Raw genomic sequence first — 26918 nt, forward strand, 5'->3', positions numbered from 1 at the left:
AAGCTATTTCTATTGGGTTCCTTAACATAATAAAACTGAGTTTGGTTTTTTCCTTGTATTAAATGCAGCAAAGTCATCTGGGCCACTTCCTTTGACTAACCACAGCTGCAGTGTAACCTGCAGGCAAGAAAAGCTCACAGGTCTTCAAAACAGCCAGAACAGTCACTTGTATGATTTCTGACCATCAATACTGCAAAACCATACTGTAAGACCATTAACTGTCAGCATACTGGCAGGTAACATATGGTTCTGACAAGAAGACTTTCATTCTGATGACAACCGTGCATTGTCGTATTTTAAAACACTTGAGTTTGCTGCATATAGTGACAATTGTTTTTGCTAACTGTAGATCCTAATAATCTTGTGAATTAAGTAAGTCTTTTCTCCACAGTGGGAAGAAAAAAAGACTATGAAAGGGACAGAAAAGAAGCCCTGAGTCTCTATTATTCAAGTCCAATCTGACGAAGAGAAGCCTTCGACCAACTTCTTAAAGACAAAACACTGCTGCAATTTTATACTATTAAAGGGTTCCAAGCAAAAGAGTTTATACAACTGACACTACTTTTTTACTTAGAGAACATTAGCAAAATTTAAGATAAAAATAGAAACAGTGAGCCTGTCAGGTGTAAGAGCACTGGAAAAATACTATAATCCTGTCTTATGCCTGAGTGAAGTTTATGAAAACTATAATGAAACAGCCAATCAATACAACCAGACAATGTATGCCATTTAAAACCATTACAGAAAATGAGACATTTTCATGTGTTTTGTACAAGGCTCCACTCTGATTAAAAACAGCATTTAAGCTATTGACTCATATCATTCTGCCTTTTTCAAACTTAAATCACATCTATTTTTTCTCTATACTTACGGTTTATGGATGCTGAAACTTCAATTTTTCTAAACGTCTTGGGAAATTCTAATGCCATAACTTTAATGATGTGAATACTTGAAATTATGAAGATAACCTATTTTTTTCCTACTTTTTGTTATTCAAATTAATTCCCATCTTGGTCCATAGCTATCTTTAGAAAAGGTAAATGTACTTAAAGAAACGTGCCTATTAATGTACAGATATTTGTATACCATGATACATTTGTATAGCAGAGTCATCTAAACTTGAAAAGGTATAACTGGTATCATGACACTTCACTCAAACAATGCATAATTTGTACAGATCTCCTTAGCAACAGGCAGCATCATTGATTAGTTACTGACAGTTCAGCATCTTAAGTGTCTTTTGTATACAAATCAAAATTAGTTTCTACTTACTATCTACTGTCCAGTCAACAAAACCCAATAAATTTTAAAACTGAAAACTGACATGACGTCAAATTTTAACGGTGTGGGTTTTGTTACATACTTCTTCTTATTAAAGAATTGACATTACTAAATAGTATTAAAATCAAATTGCTACAATTAAAAATGTAAAATACTTTAACTCCTTTTCTTGTTAAATAGTAAATACCAGGCCTGCACTTGCAACTGACAGAATAGACCTTTTCTGATTACATCGTATTTTCTGGTAAGGGAAAAAAAGTACATATTTTTATCCACTTTTTCCACATATTCCTTAACCCAGAGTATTTCCATTCAATCAGGATTACAATCCAAGCCTTCTCCCTTTTTTTTTTACTATTTCATTGTTCTCCCCATTCATCTGCCACAGGCAGATGAAGCAAGCCTGCTTTTAGGTACAGGCAAAACCACTTTTTACCAGAATAATTTACTCCCTTGTATCACTACTTATGATACAAGCTGATAAGCATAGCACTTATTTTCCTCTTTGCAACATTTTACCGCTGTAGACCAACCAGACCTGCAGAGCCTTCACCAAGCCATGGTCCTTCGACTAACCACAGTAGTATTTTACTGTGATTTTGTGGTCAAGGAAATAAACAGAGAGTGCATTGGATTAGTTGCCTTCTGCCTAAAGACCTAAACTGAAATCCACTGGACAAATAAATCTGATGAGATTAACAGCCCGATTGACAATCTCACAGAGACCTGAAACCGGTCAGAATTTACCTGTGAGAATATTACAGTGAAAATCTGCAGTTTTAGTGAAACCCACAGAGGAGGCCAAGAAGATAATGAGAGAAGATGTTCTGGATATGGGGGGAGGATGTTCTTGTTATGGGACATTAAGAGTGTACAAGGAAGAACTTGTGGATAATATGTAGCAACTATACTTTTGCTTGTATAGCTGATTGTTTTACTGCCTGAATGGTCCTTGTTTGTTAGCCTTGTTATTGTTTGCTAAGCAGCCCATCTTAAATTGTGAAGAAGTATAAGAATAGCAGTAGAGAAAATAAAAAATCTTTCTACCTCTCTTGACTATGGATTACGACTAGTGTGTGCTTTTACATCCTCCTTGACAAAAGCTACATAAATCCATCTTCCTTTAGGTATTTGTTGGAAACTGGAAACTTCCATTACAATATCAAACCAATTTTTAGAAAAGATGTCAGAAGAAATATGCTTTCTGGAAATATAAAAAAAGGCACTGCACTCTCCTCACCAAATACAAACATTACAATTCTTATTCAAGGACTGTAAACTATTAATTATCATCATGCCTCAATGAGAACTATATAATCCTCCATAGCATGAGAGCTAATGAAGTACAAACCCAGAATATTAATAACACAAAAACATATTCTAAAAATACTTGCAATTAATTAGGTAGTTCAGACCTTGGAGAAAATACCAAGCATGTAAGTTTTGTCAAGCACTGACAAGAGTAATATTTGATATAAGCTTGAGAACTAAAAGATAAAAATCTTGGAAATTTCCTAGAACCTAAAGATTATCATTACCTGTTTTCATTCTGTTGTCATACTTCCACACCTCTCACGAGCCTGAAGTTTAATTTCAAACTGATATTAACAAACAGTATTTTGATAGTGAGAGAAATGAAGAATTAAGATGGGTTTTATTAAAAAACTATGTTAGGATAAATATTGACAAAATATTGAGAAAAACAAATTTGAAAAAAGGAGATATTAATAGAATTACAGAAAAGTAGCATTTGCAATTAGGATTGCCTGAAACTATTTAATCACTGGGAGAAAACATATAATAAACAGATTATCCTTGCTATTGTTTTTGTCATGTAGCTTTACTGTATTTCCTGCGATAAATAAGAACTGTCTCACTTGAAACCAAGTATTTAAAGTGTGTTTTTCCAACATATCCTGTCCTTACGCCATACTAATTGACTGAAATAAAACTCACTTTGTGTATGCAAATTAAAGCAGCAAAAACATAATGGTTATAGCCAAGAGCTAAGAAGACACTGTAAATAACATGCCTTGAAACTAATTTAAACATTAACTGCTATTTGGGAAGAAAGAGGCCTTCTCTCAAACTTTGATCTTCCTGTTTTTTTCCACATAGAGAAAAGAAATTATTTGCACTTGTAATTACTTTCTGAACACAAAGAATATTGACACAAAGATCACCTTCAGTCTCTATAGCAAAAAATTTCCCTTTTTTTTAACACTTTTGAAATTGTTATAAAGTATTTCCATCTTCGCCAGCAAGACTGTAAACAAAGTAAGCAGACATAGTCATGTATTCCTCTACTTTAAAAAACATTTATTAAAAAGCAAGTTTTTTTACGCACTGAAACATAACATCACTAAGAAGAAGTAGCAGAGCTCTTACAATGTAAGAACATAAGCATGGACACAGAACAGCAAACTTCAAAACATAAGTAAGCAAAGTATCAAGAAGGTGAAAAGCTGAGAACAGGTAGAATTACGTAAAAAAAGTTTCTTAAATAGATTTTTATTTTTAGTCTTTTTAAATCCAGTTGTATTTGATTCTGCAAGTCAAAGTAGTATGAGAATAGCCATTTTAGCAACCTTCTTAGAGAACACCAACATAATGTCAACTCTTTCAGAGATGGCACAGGAAAAAAGCACATAATACTTAGTAATAAGGAACTGAGTGCACCAAAACCAAACTAATCTAATTACAAAAGCTAAACCACTGCCAGCGAATTAATCTGATCATTTATGGAAATACGTTAGAAACCAGAAGATACTATCACTGAAGATGTATCATCACAGAAAATGTCTATCCATCTCTGCTAACTGTTCAGTGGAGTTTACTATTTGTCCATCCCTTACATACTATCAAAAAGAGAAGGTTTACTAAGTGACAAGATGAATACTTAAAATTATATAGGCTCTTTCCCACAAAGCTAAAGTGACTCAATGTATCCTTCAATTACTGTAATAGCTAAATACAGTTTTTAGTCAAACAATCTGTATTTTAATTTTAATCATAAATTTAACACACAACTTTCGCCCTAGTAAAAAAAAAATCAACATCTGAAAAAAAAACCTTGATAAATCCTCAGAACACCTAGCACAAAGGGAAACCTGATAAATCTTGTTGAGAAACCTGATAAATTCATTCTTGTATAATTCTTGTTATAATAACAGATTCTATATCAAATATTTAAAGATCCTGGGAAACTGCTGGATAACTATGAAAAGTGTTAGGAGCAGTGGAAGAACATTTAGAATTTAAGAACTAAAAGAAACACAACAACAGATGGGAAAAATTACAACATTTTATCCCAGGGATCAGAAGAAATAATAAAAAATAACACGCAAAGCATAAGCTGTCATTCCACAGCAGTACAGCTCATGAATGCTATGGGTTTGAGTTACGCAGTTAACACACACTGCTTGTCTTTGAATAAAGTATATTTTAGTTTAGCTTTCAATAAAAGGTTGAAGTATTCCTCTTTGTAAAAGTAGCACATAGCCACAAAGTAAAGTTTAGTCTATGAGCAAAGCTGCTGTAATCAAGACACTACTCATGTGGTAACAAATACTTCAACACAGTTTATCATCCATACAGGGGTTTTTTTACAGGGTCTCAACACTTCAGGGAGAAAGTGCTGGACTACAACTTTTTCATGAAGAACAATATCTCACAACATTTCCTTGACCAACACAAAATCTGTAGAAAGGAACCTGGAACAAAAAGTTGGATGAAGAAATGACAGAATAGGTGCTTACATACACAGTCACAGAAGTACTTTTCCATAAATAGCAAATTCATTATATATACATGTATGTTCCTCTTGCAGCTGCATGGAATAAAAGAGCCGTTACTGCATGGCAGAGAAATCCTACACCTTGTAAATTACACTGGTTTACATGTCAGAGGAAGTATGCTGATAACATGGTTACCATTAGTATAGATTATAAATAAAGGGTGGGAATAAAGCACTGAATGAATCAGTCTTGATAATGTAATCATGAAGCAGAAAGGAGTATAAAGCATGCAATCACAATTGACCAAATAATTGTGGGGTTTTTTCTTTCTGTGCCTTTCAGGCAGATTTACACAAAACAAGTCAGGAAAGGGAAATATGTATGCTCTTCACTTAAAGAATATCCTGATTCTCCTACATTTTTTTGTGGGGCAAAATGGCACAATATCTGTCTGTAAAAAAATTCAATTGAAAGTCAGTCAGTGGCAAAAATGCCACATTGTGTCATATGCATCCTAGGTACTTTAAAATATTCAGATATTGTAATCTAGAACTGAAAAAAAAAACCCCTAATTCCTGTGGAGCTGGCAATTTGCATGGCAAATCATACCACTTAAAACCTGCCTTTTCATTATGGGACAAAGCTTGAGAGTTGCAATGTCAGAGAATAAAGAAAAATGTGTTCAGAAAAGCCTCTACTTCATGATCCTCCCCAATCCCTTCACATAGGAACACATTATTTCCCTCCTGTGTTACAGCAGGTGAAGGACTGTCCAGATTGTGAGGACTCTCCTGTGAGTAAGGAGGGTCTTGGAGGCTGCTGATACATGGGTTGAAGGGAGGAAAAGCTACCTGAACTGCCATATACCAGCCCATGGCTGGTTGCAGCTAGAAAGGCAAAACACCCTCCTGCCCCTCTCTGGCTGCCAAAAGGAAGGCTCCTGCCTTTCCCTTTGCAGTCCTCAGCCAGCTGATCACGTATCCTACCACTTCCTCAAACTAATAGATGTGCTCGTGGAGAGTTTCCTCACAGTGCTTCCTCCCAAAGAGCTTTTCGTGATAAAAAATCAGAACATTCACAATTCATTTGTCTCCACTTGGCTTTATAGGCTTTAATGAGATGCTCATTTATTTTCATGTTAGATTGCTATCTTCATTATAACGCTCTTGAAATGTTGGGATGCAAGATAGACAAATTAACGTCATCTGTCTAGCAAGCATTTAAAAGAAATTGCATTTTATTAACTGTGGGCAAAGAATAATTACTAAAATTGATTACGGTAAATCACTACACAATTGACATATTATTTAAAGCTACCATCTTTAGGCAAACTATTAAAAACCCTCTAAGTCTGTGAACTGTCCTGGGACAGGGATCAACTATGTTGTTAATAATGTTTCTAAACAACAGCTGTTCTGAAGTTGGTCTGCTTTTCACACTTGCAGAACTTGTTCTAGAATGCAGCATCTTAAAAACTGAGCTGCTTTCCAAGAAGTTTAATGAAGATAATTGTTGATAGAAATGAAGGACAATTTTCAGCTGAAAGCCTGTATGAAAGGACAGTATGCAGCATAACATATACACTGGTTTAAAAATAAAAAAACCACCAAGTAGAATCAAAAGGTGACTGAAATTTGATGATGAGACTGCCACAGGGGCAAAACAGTAAATCTAACAGAATAAACATATTTTCCAGTCCTTTCATTTTTTTTCTCTTGACATTTTCCATAGGAAGAGAATAGATTGACTGAAAACAAAAAATATTTCATGCAAGATGGTGTAGGAACCCAGAGTGCCAAGAATATTTCTCTGCCTGTTTTTAAGGGTTCTTACCCCCCTGAACAATATTGTTGTAGCCTCCAACCTTGGAAAAAATTACCAACGATCAGAGAAGAACTAGAAAATACAGTGGTGTGACTTAGGTGATAGACTACTATGTAAGATTGTCACAGGGTGAAAAATTTACAGAGGTTTTGGGCTTCTCTTTGTAGTAAATAGATAAGAGTAAAAATATCAAAATGGAGGATTGTTGTTGTTCTCTAAACCTCCTTCTTCTTCTTCTACTACTCTGTGTTCTGCAGTAAAAGTAGTTTGGAATGATTGGATAGAAAATTCCTCAGTTCCTGGCCATGTTACTGAATAATTGGTGGGAAAGTGAAAATAATGTACGTTTTTAGTAACTATTGGTTCAAATATCTTTAAAAGGCCGTGTAAATCTTCACTCCTGCTTTCTGTGCTCTGTGTTGTACCTGGGTCACGCTAGTGGCTCTGTTCCTCTGATAAGACTTAATAAACAACAATCTGGAAGCATTGAAACTCAAGGAAAAGTCTCGGTTTATCTTTGAAACTCCTTGCAAGGACTTCTAGAAAATTCTCTCCCATCAGGAGGGACTTGATTTATGGCACGTTCACTGTCAAGATGGGAAGCATCCAATAAGTCGTGAGTAAAAAAAAAAATCCCATGAATTTGAAAATCCTGGGTTCAAACACCATATTGCTCCCCATGGTCTGAGAAGCCTGTTTGAAATGATAGGTACCAGAGCCTCTGGACAGAGGTGCTCTTGACTTGGATTATGCATTTGGACTGTGGAAGAAGAGGTTCAGTTTTATCCAGCACCTGAAAAGCAACAACTGAAGGAAAACATGAGCCTGAGAGGTATTTAATATGGGCTAACTTCCACTTAGAAATTGCTGTAGGTTGATAGGGAGTCACAAAAGCTGCAATTTACTTTTTTTTCCCCCTGCTGCCCACTTAGACTGGACCCATTCCAAAACTTTTACAGAAAATTATCCTAACCAGAGGCAGACCTAGCAATATGGACACCGTCAGTCCTGTCTGACTTAGCTGGTGAAGCAACCAGGTGCTAGAACTGGGTGTTTCAGTCCAGCACTCCACTAGGAAGTAAGATACATATGTGTGTTCTGAAAGTGAAGGTGATGAACAACATCATCAGCCTACTGCACAGACTCTGACCTGACTTCTTGTTGGTAGTGTAGACAATAGTGAAAGGCTGGGGATTTATTGTCCCAAGAAACTACAGACCAAGAATGCCTGAGTGACAGCACCAATCCATTAAAAGGGGGGAGGAAAAAAATCACCAAAAAACCCCAAAAAACCAAACATCAACAAAAAAACCCAAGCAACAACAAAAACTAAAAGAGCAATACTAGCAAATCCCCATAAAATATAGCTTCATACATTTAAACTTACTCTCACTCTTGCATGCATGAATCATTGCTTTTTGGTACATCTTTATTAATATTGTGCTGATTTGGGTGCCTATCACATAAGCCACAAAAATACAAATTAATTATAAAATAAAAAAGTAAACTAAACTAACCAAGAGAGCTGTACAAAAAAAAATTCCAATTTCTTAAGCCTGCTCAAGGAGAGGAATTTTTGTTATTAAAACTGCAACTGACTAAACCCTTGATTCAAGTGTCCTTGTGTTAGGTATGAATCCTTAATGAACTGGCTCTTTTAAAGACTGAGAGCACATCAGCTTCTTCCATCAAACATGTATCATGTCTTAACTAGTGCAACTTTAATTTTGCTCAGAACATCCCATCACCACTACCACTATGTTTTAAACTGAGTGCCTTTTGACATTATTAGCATTTAGTAGTGCTTCCAGTTTATCCTTCCTTCACTTACCTACAAGAGCCCCAAACAGATTTCCTTTGCTAGAAACAAGTCATTCACAACCCCAGAAAGCCTCCCTCTGTTACCCCAGACTGGAGACACTTGGTCTTATCCCTTCCTAGATGAGCACATTTTTTCCTTTCTCTCTACTTTCCTCTTTCACACGTACTTTGTCACATCCATTTCCCCCTACACAGGAGACAATGGTGAGACTGTTGCATGGTGTTCTCTTTTTTGTCTCTTCACAGCTCACAGAAAACTTTTCAACTGAGCATCTGTTCAGGTATCCTCATTTTGCCTAATAACAGCATCTCTCAGTCTTGCCTTCCATCTTCAGTGACGATCGTGCAGATGTCTAAGCCATGCATGTGATACTCCTATCCCTTCCAACTCCTCAGCACTGCAAGGCTTTGCTAGCACTTGGCCTTGAAAGCACATACCTTCTTAAAGGACACATTTTTTTCTGTACCTACATTTCAGAAACACTTCACAATCCTTTTATAGAAACTCTGCAGCCAAACCAACAGTATGCACTAGCAGTTCACAATCCAACCAATCAATTCAGCTTTGCCTACCACCAATTACTTACAATGCACACACATAGTGAAAAGTCACCTCGATGAAGATCATAAACCATTTGAACACTGGAAGATTTTCTAATCACTTGTGCAGAAGTCCAAATAGTTCAGCTCTTGAACAGATCAAGAATCCATCTAGCTAAAAAATTAACATTGTTGAGAGAGTTAATAATGCGTGGCAATAGTGTAACAATTTTCAAAGAGATTTACATAGGCTGACCATAAAACAAAAAGTTAAATGAAGATTGTGAAGTAGATTAACACAGGATTTCTTTGGGTCACTAGTTGCCAGTACCACAATTGATATCTCTTCTAAAAGAAGCACCTCAGCAAGCAGTACCCCAGGAGCTCCACTCCACTCTGGTCTGCAGGCACTCCCTGAGTGCAGACTCAGGAAAGTGAGAAATGCAGAAGGTATTGCCAACATCATTTTTTCAAACACCTAATGTCTTCCATAAGTCTCCCATCCAACTAATGTTGAGAACTAACCACACTTAACTGATTACATCTGAAAGATTTAGAACAGAGAACATGGCTGCAGGGAGACATGTCAGGGAGACACACACATTACCAAGGTGAAAGCATTTTTATTGCTTTGTGACTTCACCATGTGGAGAACATTATGGTATTAATGTGTATGAAATTATTAAACATTAAAAATGCTTTCTAAAAGCTATTACTGCCCTCTTATTAGGCAAAGCCTTGAAGACGTGTCCCATGAAGATTACCTTGTTCAGGTAATTTTGAAAATTTGCAACAAAGAACGCTACGTGTCATTAGTATTTAAGAGCTGAAGAACTATGGATCATGAGTGAACAAAAAGGGTATGTATAAAAAATGGTCTCATGACTTCAGCAGCAGGTTCTATGACTTTGTGCCACAGAAAAAAGGTACTAAAGAGAAATAATAGTAAAAATAATAAAAAATATTCAAGACATAGAGGTGTACAATAAGCCCCAAGAAAATTGAGTTTATCTTAAAATCTGTCTGGTGTCAAAGCAACACTTCAGGCAATGGCATTCAGCTGTTCAGCACTATGGGGTAACACAGAAGGAAGAAGGTAGAGCCCCATTTTTAATGCCTTTATCACTGTGTGAGAAAAAACAACGTGATGTCTCATGCCCTTTCCTTTTAGGATGGACAGCATCATAGACTGACACAGCAGTAACTTAAACTCCACCCAACCACAGAGAAGTACCTTCCAGTTGTCATCTTCCTACAAAAGTAAAAAACCTTTAAAAAATGGTAGGAAACCTAAGACTACAGAGGCAGCATTCTTAAGAAAATACATATATCAATTAAAATATCTGAAGATCTGAGGAAGAGAATATAGCTGAGAAGTGACTATGGACATATTTCTTGATTTAAGCAAGCAGCTTACTTAAAAGCAACTTTTCTGGGTCCTTGGCAGAAAAAAAAAGCTCAAAGACTACAGAAAAAACATACTTCCTCCTTAATAACCTCCAAAAGTGATTAATGTTTCATGCACTGAAAATGACATCTCCCCTTTCTATGTGTGTTCAAACCACTGAAGGAAACATTAACAGCCCACATAATTCCTTTAATATGTTTGCCTTGCACATCTATTTCATTAGAAAGATTTTTTTCTTTTCACAGACAGATCTCAGCTTTTATTGAAACAGTTTCACTTCCACAGTTAACACGGAGCAATTTTGTATGGTTTTATAGGCTTTCATGTCACTTCAAAAGCAGAGGCAATAGTCAGAATGAAAATTTTACTGCAAACGAGACCAACAGAACACGAAGGGCAAAGGCATAGTAAGAGAGAGGAGGAACAGAATGTAAACTCTGAGCAAGCAGGCAATTTTATGGCAGAAAATAAGTCACTGCATTCAGTATGTGACATACATTTAATTAAACTTTAAATTGAAGAGACTTGCCACAAAGTAGGCTAAAGATATGTATACAGAGAGCAAGTGCAGCAAGGTAGGAGAGGAGACAAACTTTCCCTAGGGGAGAAATGACTCACTTTCGTGAGTTTCCTGCTCCTCCATGGTTTTGTGTCACCCAAAAGCAGAACACAAAAAAGTTGCTGCAGACTATGAAAAATCCAAGAGCTGCATCTCTCCTACAAGCCACATGTTTTCCACTACAGCTCTAAGTAAAGGACTGTATAATAAAAAGACAGTGATTTTTATCAGAGCAAAGAGGATTGTCCACAAAGAGGTGGACATCTCAGCTCTCAACACCTTTCATGGGTAGTAGCTTTAATGCCTGCACGTACTAAGGGCCCTCAGAGCTTCCCCAAGAGTTTTATGGCTCTTCTCATTCTTTGAATGCCAAAAAGGCACTGAAATCACATCTTTTCATACCAAAGGATATATCAGCATGTAACAGATCACTGCAAGCAGACTCCAAAAGCAGTTTTAGGTCTACAACTTGCATTAATTTATTTACTTAGGAAAAGCTAAGTTCTGCAAAAGTTGACATCCCTCTTCCAAGAAAGCTGCCAGAGTTGGCAGGAGCAGACTGCTTCTACATTGCAATGACTGAGCCATTTGTTTGGTATCAGTTGCAGGACTGGTGCCAACCTGAACACACAGTCATGAACTAAACTGCCTAAGGAATACAGACACACATAAGATTTAGCACACATATATTTACTACTTATTACTGAAGTTTAAAAGCACTGAAGAAGCATCAACACTGGAAAAAATCCATGCATTTATGCAAGTCTTGTTTTCACAAGAACATGACTGCCAACCTAGCCAAAAACGTCTTTTAAAAGTTTCTATATTATTGTAGATATTTCAAGGAAATCACCTCAAGCTGTCACACTGAAAAGCAGTGGCACACTCTTCTAGCATTTTTCCCATATATATACATACCAACATACACACGCGTGAGTGTATGCACACATTTACATACACACTTCTTCAAGCTTTATTTCCATAAACAGTTAATTGGAGTCTTCCACTTCAATTCTTCATGAATTAAAGCATTCATGAACAGTACACAGAGGATTTTTTTTTTCTAAATTAAGTGTGAATTCATAGCACAAAAGGACCTGTATTACACAGTCAACATGCTTCAACCAGAAACATCAACTCTGCCAGCAGACTCCAGTATTCATTCGTTATTTGTTCAGGCTACAAAGGGTGCAGAGCAAAATGGGAAACTGTATGTTTGTCTTCCATTGATGTTCAGCTTTAGATTCACGTAACAGATTTGAAAAAGGAAGTCCAGAGTACAAAGATAATCCTTTGGGGGTTTCTGATCATGTACATTTTTATTTGCAGTCATTTAACTGACAATGAACAGCAAAAAAGAAAATGGCAAATGACAGAGGATAAAGTTGGAAAACCAAAAGCTGACTTTCTTCTAAGATGCATTGCACTGCTTCCATTAGTTGGAATTAAAGCCCTCAACAAGTAACATAATGTGACTTAGCTCTTTGTGACATGAAACCTTTATTATTCACTAACCATTTGCCTGCTAGGAGGTACAAATAGACTGGGCACGACGACTGTGGCATTTTCCACGTGGAACACAATCACACAATACTACACATTCCCTCTCATACTACCATAGCATCTGCTTTTGCTGTGGAGGTCACTGTGGGAACCAGAAACATTCCCTTTACACAAGAAAAGGCAATTTTTGGCTGATATTGCAACATCATGTTTAGGATGGCACAGTTTTCCAATAGCAATGGGATTAAACAATGTAACTACTATACTAGCAAATTTTAACACAACTGGAATGTTCTGCCAGTCAGAAGTTCAGTAGGTGAAAACGGCCAAAGATGACACTGACCTGGCAATACTAACCAGCTGAAAAATGGTGATGAATTTACAGAGTGACAAAGCCTTAAAAATGATAAATGGAACCCAGAGCTGCAGTAGCAAGGTTGAACACTGAACATCACTGTAGAAGTTCAGGTAAGTTCTCACACATAGTACCATAATTAATCCTGATCATATCTTTTAAAATAAATAAATTGATAAAGAGATTGAGGCAAATGCAAGGAAGGGTGATTAAGGGAACAAGAGGATCATGAATACTTATACCTTGCCAAATAAAAGCTCTGTAGTACCTTATCAATACAGATAAAAGGGACAAAAAAAGAGCTTTCTAAAGTAAATAATAACAGCTCATAGAAGGAAAAATGGCTGCATATTTGCCTCAAACAAGTTTACAATGCTACCTATTAAGGAAACTGCATTTATACAACAATATTCCAGAGGCACAGGACAAGTAAAATGGAAAATCCTAGTATTTTAGACAGAGCTCAATGTGTTTATAAAAACTAATGATGGGATGTGTGGAAGGTATCTTAAATACCTCCTCAGAGTCTGTGAATGAATGGAAATATCAACCTGTTAAACATAACAGCACTGCTGGTTTATTATCTGTACTGATTAACAGATGGCAAAAACTCTGCTTAACACCTCTCACGACCATGTATTTTTCCCCAGTGAATAAAAAGTAATAATTATACCACAAAACAAAAAAAAATTTCTTTGAACTGTTTATAAAAGTAACAGAGCAAATCTTTATGATTCCATTTTATACTAGTCACTAAAGCTTCTTTTCCCATATAACTGAAATACTTGACCCAACAACTATTTTTATTACCTGTCTACATGGTCATTATGGATACAAGGACAAACAGTTAGTTCATTTGTACAGGCTAGTATCTACTCTGCAGAGAAAGACTTACTTGGACCAAACTGACTAATATAATTATGGTAAAACAGAAACAACTAAATAAAAGTCAACAAGTAAAGAACAAACCTCTTCCTCCCCCAACTCAGGGCATCACATTTTATTTTATTTCAAGTTAGAAATAATACAGAGTGTACCTACACTGAAGGTAACAAGGATATTAAAACTAGTAAAAACATCAGCTAGTTTGCTTTTGTTGGCCACTTCACAGATTTATGACAGAACCTTCAAATAAATCTTTTTGAAGGCCATTTCCAAGGAAAGCAGTAGATCCCCAAATGATGTTAAGCAATGAAAAATTAACAATGAAGTTATTTACTAAAATCATGAGTTTAGTACTAAACTAAACATCCCAATTAGCAACAACAAAGTTCTTTTGAATTGACATGACCAGGAAGCTCCTGCAGTTCTGGACTTACCCTGCAGGATTGCAACTTCTGAAGCATATTTTCATATAAAAAAGAAGGTATCACCAGCATTCAGAACTATGAAAAATTTGACTGTTCCTACACTCATGAATACACTTTAATGTGATTGTTCTGATGTCCTCAGTTAGATTTTTCCCCTTCTAAACTCATGAAATTTTATCAGCATTTTAACAGCACCATACATAGCTAATAGAAATCCTATTCTGATCAATGTGGATGATTAAGTGCTTTCACACCCCTCAATACACTAGCAAAACACAGGCAGTAAGTGAATACTATAGCACATAACTGGCACATTAATAGAAACATAATAACCTTTTAATGCTGGATCCTTACATGGGGATGAGCGTCCTACATTATCAGAGAGTTCTAGGCACAACAATTGCTATAATAATAACCAGTTGCCTGAAAAAATTGGTGACAAACTAAATGACAAGTATTTAATGGTCTTTATGATTATTTGCTACTCAAAGCAGAGAAAAAAGGCAAATGGCAATACCCTGCATTATATTAATAATAAAAAAAAAATACTTACACACACACATACGTATAAACACACGTCTACACACACACACAGAACATCAACACTGCATCCTATCTTCAGGCAAAAACTCATGGAAGAAGTCCTATTTGCGTGGATGAAAACCAGTCACAAGCAGCTGATTCATAGTAGCTGTTTTCTAATTTGCCAAACTCAAAGGCAAGTCAGCCTGTTATTCCAACCCACCTCCTTCCAGTATTTCCCTCTCCTGCTTCAAGAATTTTCAAGTCTGGAAGAGACCTTCAAGATAAGTCCAACCATCAACCCAGCACTACCACTGTAACCCACAAACCACATCACTCAGCAGCAGATCCAGATACCTTTTAAATGCCTCCAGGGACAGCAACTCCACCATCTCCCAGTACAACCTATTTCAATGCCTGACCACCCTAACACTGACAACTTTTTTCTAATATCTAATTTGAATCTCCCCTGTATCAGCTGATGGCTATTTCTTCTGCAGGCACAGTAGAAGAGACCGACCCCCACCTCACTACAGCTTCCTTTCAGGGAACTGCAGAGAGCTATGGGATCACCCCTAAGTTACCTCAGCCACTCCTCATAACATACATTCTCTAGTCCTCTCATGAGCCTTGTTGACCTTCACTGGACAAGCTCCAGCACCTCAATGTCCTGGAGCTGTGAGGGGGCCAAAACTGGACTTGAGATGCAGCCTCAGCAATGCCAAGTACAGGAGGATGATCACTTCCCTCGTCCTGGTGGCCACACTATTCTTGGCTCAGGCCAAGATGCCTTTGGCCCTCTTGGCCAGCTGGGCACAGCTCACACTGAGCCGGCTCTCAGTGAGCACCCCCAAGTCCCTTTTTGCTGACCAGCTCTTGACCCACTCCTCGCCCGGCCTGTAGCACTGCAAGGGTCTGCTGAGACTGAAGTGCAGGACCCAGCACTTTGCCTTATTGAGCCTCATGCAGTTGTCCTTGGCCCATTGATTGAGTCTGTCCAGGTCTCTGTAGAGCCTTCCTACCCTTGAGCAGGTCAACATTCCCACCCAGTTTCGTATTGTCCACAAATTTACTGAGGGTGCCCTCAATCCCCATGTCCAGACCATCAATAAACATGTTAAACAGGACTGGCACCAAAATCAAGGCCTGGAGAACCACTAGTGATCAGCCACCAAGTGGATTTACCTCCATTCACCACAACCCTCTAGGCCCAGCCATCCAGTTTTTTTGCCCATTAAAGACTCCACCCATCCAAGATATGGGCAGTGAGTGCATAGGAGGAGCGCAGCTTAAATAACAAAGCCACTGCTGTTCAAAACATTTTCCCAGCCATGAGTTAGGAAGCTCAGGCTGGGCTAGTTGATAACCATACTGAAAAAAGAAGGCTGATCTTAGTTCACTCAAGGTTCTCTGCCCAAAAAAGACTGTACATCTTTTACATCTCCCTCCTGCAATAGAGTTGCCACCTTCAAGCACACACACCAGCACCACAGCACGGCTAGGAACTTAAGAAAAGAGAGGCAGGCTTCAGAAAATTTTGCCCCAAACATAAAAAGTCATGGTGTTTTGTCATGATCAACAATAGGAACTTGTGCAATTCTAGTAGGATAAGTCCATAAGATGGGCCCTTTCCGTGATGGAAAGCTATTATGGTAATAGGTGTACTACAGTCTGCAGCAGTAAAGAAAAAGCTTTCAAGGAAAGCTAAAAAAAGCTATGCTAAATGGAAGGCAAAAAATACATATATATAGAACAGAAGGACACAGATTTAACTAAAAAGATAAATTAAAAAAAACCAACTGAAAGCTAAATTCTTAAGCTTTACAGTAGAGAGATTGCAGTAACTACTTAGAAGCACAACTTATTCTCCAAAGGAGTTTCACTGATGCCCCTGGAAGCTTGGTTATCACCTAGGCACAAGCTTTAAACGTACCCATAGGCACACATGCCTATTTCTGTGCATGCAGATTTACAATGTATGCCTCATGTAGCAGCAAAGGCCGCATATATTTCCACTGCATTGCAGCCACATATACTGCTAAAGAAATGCTGCACTGGTATGCAGTGTATTTGTTTGTACACCATGAGGAGCTCGTTCACAGATGCTGCACACAGAAAGGACCCCATGAACCAGCACCTCTCTTATACCAGCAAATGAAGTCAAAAGAAGCAGTGTCCCTGGTGACCATATTTTTGTCCTTCAGATGTTAATTTGCCCTTGAATGTTTGTAAAAAATAACAATAATTTTTTAGAAAAAGCAAAACAGTTTAGGGACTCAAATGTTTCAAAAGCACTGCAAAACACTTTAAAGCACTCCTGAAAGTATAAAGTCCTTCAAAGTAACAAATACACACAAATAAAACGCAACCCAAACAAACAAAAAACATACCATCCTATTTTAAAATTATTAAAATGAATACTTCCGAGTTTCTAAATAAAATATCACAAACTAAAAATTAAAACCACACAGACAATCTGTCCACTCACTACCTCAGGTTTTAGCTTTCAGTATTCAACAGTCTGGTAAAACCAACATACTCCAGGAGACTTATTTTAGGCCTTTTTTAAAATATATTTTAAAGTGTTCATTTTACTAAAGGTAAAAATTCAACCAATGTGTTGAAAGTGTATCTCAAAAGCACTACATAAAAGATAATGGAAATTTATCTCAAAAGCACTGCATTAGGAAAAAAAAGCTAACTCCTTTCCTAGGTTCATTTTAAGACTAAATCATACATAAAACAGCATTCAAGAAGCCTGTACCAGTTACCAGACTGCTTATCCTCCTCCAGAGTTTCCTAAAATTATACCTCTAGTTCAAGATGTTCTTTATTTTCAAAAGTGTATGAATGCTTTAAAAGAATTCTTACAGGCAGGCCAAAAATCTCTACTCAGAGTAATACCCAGAAGCTAAAAATATTGCAGCTGGGGTGGAACTACACATTTATTTGCTGCCCAGTTCCAAATATGTACTAAAAAAGTGACCAACCTGGCACTCATCTTGAGCTTAAATCAGTACCCAGAACCGGTCTGATGGAATAAACTCCTCAATGCTTGCGCTTCTTGCTACAATTTTAATACGAGAGGTATTCTTCGAATCTATCACGTTATGCAATGCAGTGAATTAACTAAATAAAAACATATTGTAGAGAATATGGCACAGCAGCATATACTGATGACGAGTTAATATATGCCTTCTCACATAAGAACTGAAAAGAGCTGGCAAGTGCTTCGGTAATGAGAACCGTAAAAGAAAGCATGAAGACTTCAAATGATCCAGCTACACTTTATGCCTGTTTCTCTACCTGAAGAAAACTCCTAAGAAAGATACAAACTGGAAGAGTAGCTAGAAAGCTTATTCTTCTAAAAAAAGACATATCCTACTGTAGTATTTCATTAGGTATCAAGAGTACATTTAATTAGCTTTTATTTCACATAATCTTTGTAACTCTCCCTGTTTACAACTTCCAGCTTCTCTCTTTTGTAAGCACTGTCTATTTCAGTATAAGTATGTCTTTTGATCTCAAAAGATGTGATAGAAAGTCAAAGTCAGGAAAAAGTTATCTCTGGGAGATTTTTCTAAGTTGGGGTGAGAAGAGATACAAAGAACAGCCCAGAACAAGTAACAAAACTCATCTACATTGGGGGTTGGGAGGGAGCAGGAGGAAACAGCTCGTGGACTGTGTCTTTGAGAAGACTAAACACACTTTCAAGTAACTCTCTACTATTTCATTTCAACAAACCACTCATCGTCAGAAAGGCTGAAGTAGGACAATTTAACAAAACTGTTAGTCAAAGCATGACCAATTACCACAATCAGATCTGCACATGTGAAACACAGCTGTTTTAGAACCTGTAGGAAAGACAAAGCTTTAAAAACACAGGTAATTCTGGAAATACCTATAGAAACGAATCCTTCCTGTGTGGTTACATTTACTTGATTTTAAGGTAAAGTACAGAAAAACTATTTCAGAAAAAAAAGTAAACATCAGGGTTTCATCTTACTTTGTTTCACAAATTCACTTAAAGCAAAAACTAACCACTGCTGACACTAATGCAGAGTTATTCATCTGTTATTCTCATTTTAAAAATCAAGCTTATTGCTTGTACAGGAATAATTGCTTGTACAGAATACTGTAAAGACTGATGATCTGAGGAGTTTAAATGAGATGTCTCTTACAATAGTTGTGCCACAGTTGCATCGGCTCATGACAAACACTCTTCTTTTAAACACACTTGAACACCTAGACTTCTGCACTGGATATCTGTGGAAGTACCACCTAGATATATTCAATAGCACAAAAGTCTTGAGAAAATATTTCCAACAAAATGAGGGGAAAAATCTAAAGTGGTTAGCTTTAAATATTCAGAGAAGAAGTTGAGACATGGTTCAAGATACCCATATGCAGAACTAAAGATACATTTCTAATAATTTAGGAACTTCTTTTTTTCTTGTCTGTGGGATCCTCTGGTAAGTCAAACAAGTGCTTATTCTTAAAGAGGAAAAGCTTTGAAATACTTGTTTTATGAATATTCAAACATTTGCAACTGACTCAAAAGCTAATAGCCAGACCACTTGGTCCTCCACACAAAGGGCTGCTGTTAGAAAAAAAACACATTAGAAGAAAGGTGTAGCTATGCATTCTTCGTACCAGGGACATGAAAATGTGCCCCAGAGTCTTTCAGCAACACGGTAACTCAGAATTACACAGCTGTCAAACTCCAAAAAGGCATAAGCAATATTTCCTCGAGGCAGAGCAGAAAACACAGGATGCTCAACTGGAAACCAAGACACAAATGTAAGAGACATTAGCACTCAACCAGGTGAGAAGCTCTTAGCTCTTGGCTTCACAGATCAGATGCCCTCATACAAGGGACCACAGACAGGGGCCTGTGTGTTCTTCTGCACATCTTCATGGTAGCTATGGCAATGCCATCCTTCACAATAAAGATGCCAAAACGTGGTATCTCCAACTCTTGCTGTTGTGCTGAGCCACATGAGGAAACACATATGACTCCGTAACATGCAAGTACCAGGGATGACTCTGCTTTCTCACCATGAAGTTCCTCAACCTCCTAGCCAAGCTGATCATGGCAGGATCAAGAAGGGGTAAGAAGACAGGGAGCCCTCAGGGTCAATGAACCCAAGGCAAGCAGTGCCCTCAGGCACTCTCCCCAAACATCCTGGGTGAAAGAGCAAATGAATGACAGGAGGTTACATACAAAGCCAGAGACAGAGCAGGAAGTCTGCATAGCACAGTCAGGGTAGGCAGTTCAAGCACGACCAGACAGAGCCACACAGGGCATGAGTAATGACCCAATTTAGCACCATGGTTACAGCAATAGGGTATGCATTTAATGATTTACATTTAATTGTATCATGTACACACAGAAACACTACACTACAATACTATGAAAATATAACTCACTTTTCTAATCAGGTGAGAATCACATAAAGTAAAGAAGTTTGATAAGTACAGTTAACATCACTAATCGGATAGATATTAGTAACAAATAGTTAAGACAGAACACAGGCAATCCTGTATCAGAAAATGTAAATTTATGCAAACAGTTCTAAGGCTTCTAGGACCATCTGATTTCTCATCATATACCCACACAGACCCCTATGGCAAGGGTCCACTCTTCTATGCATTTTTATTCCAGGATCACTGATAGCTCACTCTACGTTTTTATGGGGGTTTTTTAAAACTAGTGGCTGCATTTATGTAACTACCTAGAGATGCTGCCCAAATTAAACAGCTTAAGTGGGGGTGGGTACTGCCTGCTGCTTCAAGACTGATCATTCCTGTACCCAAATGAGCAAAATACCATCTTATCATCATCACAGGCACACACACCTCTAATGCCTCTACTCGTTCCAGGGTTGAACTCAAAGCTTAGTAGTGATCTTCAACAAAGAGAGAGATAAAGCCTCAAATTGGAAATTAAAATACATCAGGAAGGAAAATTTAAAACAGAAAATATAAGTCTTTTTAGAGGAAGATAAAAAATTGTTTACAAAGATTCCAGTACCACCAGAGACAGTAAAAATACCAATGCACTGCAAAGGAAACGTTTCTGAGTACACAGCTTGATCCAAAGAGGCATTTTCCCATGACATTTACTGCAGTATTTACTGTAACTACTGGGAATCAACAACAAATAGGATAATAGAGAACTTTTTTACTAAAAAAATGTGTCAGTAATGAGACTGTATTCTACGGTTGTCCTTGAACTTTGGAAACAAAGGGGGGAAAAAAACAATGGGAAAAACAGATATATCATTTATGCGGACTACTTGTATGTACAAAGTACAATATTTTCTTTCAACGTCAACATACGCAATACCGAAGGATCAATAGTGTATGAGATGCTTTGGAGGAATGTAGTTTTTAACTTTAAAGTGAACGTAGCAAACACTGGACTTGATAATCCTTATGGGTCTCTTCTACTTTAGGATATCCAATATGATTTTCATCCATAAGAAGGGGAAAAAGGCTACAAAAAGAAAAGCTTTACAAGCATCTGAATATATGTTACAAATACAGCAATGAATTGTCTTTAGATGCTTTATGCTGCATTAGTCATTTTTCATTTTCTAAAAAATCACATTCTCTGATAGTATTTACACCCTGACAATGTCTGCTTTAATTGTTAGAGCCACTTATTTCATACACAGCATTTTATTTAGTAATTTTGTGGAACTACACTATTTGATCTGTTAAAAACTCAGATTATAAATTACAGAACAGTCTTCTGAAACTGAAAATATATTTTAAAAAAAGGGGGGAAGGGGAGAGAGATAAAGCAATCAGCCCTTTATTTCAAATGGTCCTCTTTACTCAAGTCCCTCTTAAACAGCAAAACAAGGAAGTACACAGTATCTCAGGTTGTTAACTATATTTCTGTTTTCAAAAGAATAGAACACATATGACTCACTACAATCAAGACAATTTCTTCATTCCTTTAAAAGAAGAACATTTGAAGGCTTTAAAATTAGTGGAAGAGAGTAATAGCTTGAAATATGGATTCTGAAAACAAATCAAAAAGCCCTTTTAATCTTTTGTTTCTGATTTGGGGAAGCTGAAGGCACTATGACCTTACAAAAACTAACAGACTTTTTACAGAGATGCTTTAGACAAATTTGTCAGGTTTGCTATAGCGCAGTCATTACAGCATCATCAAAACTGGAGGATAAATGAAAACAATTTAAAAATTATAAAAGAACAAGGGTGGATCTTCTATAGAAAGAAAATGATCCATTCAAAATACATTTCTAGCAGATACTTTCTCCTGAAGAAAGGAAATGGACTAGATTTAAGCTACAGTTCAGCTGTTGCTTCCGGACAGTTTGAATGTAAGCTGCTGTCAAGATGGCACTTTAACACCTTTCTGGTCCTTTATTCCTGGCTGTGACCACCTCTTTTCTCCTGATGCTCATGCTCAGCAAAGTGGATCCTGCCCCTGTTCCAGCTCACCACAGGGCTGCACAAGTACGGCAGAACAGGACAGCAACTAACAAGAGAAACCAACCCAAGTGTCCTCCTCTTTCAGTTCTCCATTTTTCACAAGGACCCTAAAAACACTGTCATTAGAGTCACTCTCTCAGCAATCCAATGACTAATTCTTTATTTATAGTGGAGGACCTCCACCAGCAGAGACAGAGAGAGGCTCATCACCTCAGCTGTGAGTCACTTGGTACGTGGGAGACCTAGTCTTTAGACCTGGCTTCAAATCTGGCAGAACTAGAATTTAACTCTAGAAAGCTCAAAACGTAAGAGTGGCTCACTGCAGGCTCACAAACTTCTTTTCTTATTCATTCTTGCAACAAAAAAATTGCCAAAAAAAAACCAACAAAATTTTTTTAAAAAGCCGAAGTTGTAACCCTCTTCTTGTCAGCAAGGATATGCATATAAGCTACCATATGCTTACTGGCTAACTCTAAGTAGCAGCAGAACGAACTCTGACAGGCAGCCAGTCTTAACCATACCAGCCGAGCCACCCAGCAAAGATCAAGCATTTCAGGTTTTCTCAGCAACTCTTTGACTTTCCAATCCAGTTCTTAAAAAAGAAATCTAGTTAAAAAATGACGCAACACTGATTCAGCTCTTCTGGAGCTAAAAAGCTCCTATGAATTTTAATATAATTGTTTCCAGCTTATATTAGTCTTTAGCAACACATACAAAATAGAAATTATACATCCTACCAAAATCAACTAAGTTCATAATAATCTTGCAGCTCAACAGGACTCAGTTTAATACTTACATACAACAAGAGGACTTCAGGACAGAAGTGCAACTGGCTATACAGGAAGTCCTGGCCCCAATCTTAGATTTTGTGCACATGTATCTGACGGAATATTCCCCTTCTAGCACACAGTGTTTCTGATCTAACACAGGTATGAAAAAGCATACAGAAACAGCTTCAATGCCCCAGGGAAAAAAAAAATTACCCTTGTCACCAAATAATCTAGTGATCTGCAACACACAGATCTGCTCAGGTGGAGTATCACATTGTTGCACAGCACAAACTATGCCAAAGCACAAATGCAGCTTCTCTTTCCAGACACCCTATTTCACTCCTTCCCATCTACATAGGTTTAATGCTGGGATAACATCCTAAGCAGCTTTGTCTTAATCATCGGTATTTTCCCAAGCAGCTTCCGCACTGGCATCAGAGTCAAAGATTCTTCACAATCAGACAGAAATACTGGTCAGAAATGAGTCGGGACTATTGCAACGCCCAACATATTTTTTCTTCACCTATTCTTTATTAGGTAGGTCCTTCAAGAGCAACTGACAACCAAGACTGGTGTCACTCTATTCCAGATCCCATACAAACATGAGTTTTTTTCAAAAAGTTTGTTTTCAGGCCCCAATCCTACCATGAAAACCTGAGCTTCTGGGCAGTCATATAAATCAGTCTCCAAAACTGTATTTTTGCACTCCATGCCCCTTAAGATCAGTGCCTGGAGCCAACACTTCCTGACATTCAACATCAAAATAAACTCTAACCATAGTGACAATATTATCTATTATCAGTTTTCTTCCCTTCCACAGATTTCTCCCCAAGACAAGCCATAAAAACAAAGCCAAAACTCTTTCCAAGATACCACTGTCAAGGTAGAACCATAATGCTGCCACCTGATACAGATCAGCAAGCATCACATGCCAATAAGAATTGGAAAATAGCTTTGTACAGACACAGCCCAAACACATCAGACTGTAAGATTAGGCTGCCAATGTACCATGCAATTTGGATGTCTGATTAAGAACTAGTCCTACATAGTCTGACATCGATTTCCATCAGCACCATAAATGTCTTCCCTGCTCTACCAGAGCAACAGATGTATTACTTTGCAGTGGCATTTACAACACGTAATGAAACAGTCACAAAAAGCATCTTTCTATTTTAAGTAAAGAAGAAGATTTGCCCCTCTAAGATTTCTACCTAACTAGCACCAAGTATGCAGTACTTTCTTTCCTTCTTCACCTGTTTACATACACTGTAGCCTACCAAACCCATTTATAAATGGTCACCTTTCCCTGGGCCATTCCGAAAAATGCTATTCCACAAAATTAATTGTTTTTTCTAACTTCTTGAGACTAAATAACACATAACCTCTTTCTGTGGCCCATTTAAATGGATTTTTCCTGATTAATGAGGGAGTGCCACAAGGGCAAGCACATATTTATACTACAGAACAGGTCAAAATAAGTGAAATAATATCCATCATATTAGCTATCAACCTTTTCCCTTTCTCGTAGTTGTATGCTCAGTCTATTTTTATCTACAAAGATAGTCTTGCAAATAACCACAATATTCCCAGAGAAACCAGCATGAATTTTAGTTATAGAATTGCAGATAAACTTTTTGGGTACTGCAACAGATACTTACTACTTTAGAAAATGCTACCATTGAATGAGTTCCTAAAATTACTTCAGCATAGGAAAATTTGTTACACTGCATGCGTTCTTAATACATTTTAAACTGTTCTACACTAAGAAAAACACTATTAAAGTTGTCTCATAGAAAGGCAGTGTAACAAATTTCATTTCTGTACAAAAAAACCCCAACCAAACAACACCTATTTCTGCTTTCATCAATAATGAACTTGAATAAAATACATCCGAGTAATTACGAAAATACAGGTAATTCTTCAAATGTCACAATGTATTTTAAGAGACTGTGATGCAGAGCAAACAGATATGCCACGTGCTTATCCCACCTTAGAAAGATCTGCTTAAAAAGATCTGACCTGAACAGAACATATATATCAAATACAACAGCTTCCAGTCAAGGATTATATTGAAACCCTCTAGGTAATGCTCTAGACAAATTACAGCGTAGCAACGCTTACAACATGTCTGCAGTAATTGTCACCAATGAAAACTGAAAGACAGAAGTAGAAATAAATGTGGTTACAGCAATATAATGTGAATATTTTCCTCTCTTTTTTCCTTACAGTCTGCAGTTCACATTCTGATGCAAGTATTGAAAGATAATTAAGGTGGAGAGATTGCAGATATAGCTACTTACCTTGCAAGATGAGAAACTATGTAAACAAATAGCATACTACAGTCTGCCCTGTCACTTACCTCATATGACCAAACGCACTGAGTTCCTCCAAACCTGCGGACACACCTGCCCACCTCCACATCCTCATGGGTGGTGTACATTTCTCGAAGGCATTCACCTATATGTGGGACCATCCTCCGGAGAACCTCCCGGCTGAAGATCATTCCCGGCCCTCCCATGCAGAAGTTTTCTCCAGGCTCCAGCCCGAGTTTTCCAAGTTCTTCAATATTACCCAGACCAGTCTGCCCCAAATACAGAGGTTTACTGCTGTTCAGTGAGCGAAGAAACTCCTCCAATTTTTCACCTGTCAAAAAGACAAGATTACTGTTATTTCTCTGACCACTCTACCAGCCATCTCTTTTCCTGTACTTCAGGCTTTTATAAAAATATAACAGGTACCTGAGACCGTCACAGGAAATAATTTCAAAAGCAATATCCCACACCTCACCGAAAACATCCTTGGACAAGTTAACAGGTTTTTTTTTAAATTAACATTACAATGACATTTTCCTTCCAGCCAAAAGCTGGAATATGGTCAAAACTTAACTTTTAACAGTAAACTTTGTTCTGTTCAAACAATACGGATGGAAAGCACTCACTTGCTAGTATAAAACTGTCTCTAAAGTTGGACAATTTGGACAATATAGTTCAAGACTGGGGAGGAAAGGAAGTGGAGGGGAAAGGCCAGTTAAGATTTTAATAGGATTAATTTTTGAAAATACCAGAGCAAATGTAAATTAACCAAGAAAAACATGTTTGACTACAGACTAATCCTTGGAAAGAAAGTAAAACTCCTGTTCATTTCAAAGTAGTTCCAGTGCTACCATGTTTACACAGTTTTCCTCCAAACCCCTTAGCTAGCTATTTTAAGAAATTTTGTCTGATATTTATTTGAAATTAGAAGTTTACAGGTAAGTCTAATTTGGTACTACGTAATCAGTTTAAGACAGGTTCAGTACAACTTCGAAACGAGCTCAAACAAAACACAACTTTACATCTGCAAATGAATATATGTACATATATACGTGTGTACATGGGCAAGTATTTGACAGGTGAATGACAGCTGATGAGCAGGCAGCCTATTAAACGACTCAAAATTAAGTGACAAATAGGGAAGGGTACAGCCATCTACAATGAAGGTACAACAGTGTAAGCAACCAAGTTCACAACCTGGGCTTATGCTTACAATTTCAGCTTCTCTTTCTTAAGCATGGGACACGGCACGAACAATCCAGCCTCAAGTGCAGACCAAAAGAAACCAGGCTGCAGAACATCACGTCCTAACGCTGCTGTGAAACTCGCACGGGATCAGGGCTGGTGCTGTCCGGAGATACTCGCTGCACTCAACTGCAGCTTCACTCGGAGCCCGCGGCGGCTGCGCTCGCCCAGCTTAGGGTCGAGGCAGGGGGAGAGATGGTACCGGTGACAGCAGCACCGCTCCCGAGAAGCCCCGCACCGACTCCCCCGGGGGGGCCGGGG

General features: G+C 37.6%; 1 protein-coding gene across 1 annotated transcript in view; it reads right to left on the minus strand.

Moving 5' to 3' along the window:
* CHSY3 (chondroitin sulfate synthase 3) overlaps positions 1–25773 on the minus strand; it is a 138401-nt gene extending 112628 nt beyond the window's left edge. Inside the window, exon 1 of the mRNA XM_017739357.1 lies at positions 25460–25773. Coding sequence (XP_017594846.1) covers positions 25460–25618 — 159 coding nt within the window. The 5' untranslated portion in view covers positions 25619–25773. The remainder of the gene's footprint in view (positions 1–25459) is intronic.
* Between the last annotated feature and the right edge of the window lie 1145 nt (positions 25774–26918).

The sequence above is a fragment of the Corvus brachyrhynchos genome, unplaced genomic scaffold (assembly GCF_000691975.1).
Source record: "Corvus brachyrhynchos isolate BGI_N302 unplaced genomic scaffold, ASM69197v1 scaffold547, whole genome shotgun sequence".
NCBI lineage: Eukaryota > Metazoa > Chordata > Aves > Passeriformes > Corvidae > Corvus > Corvus brachyrhynchos.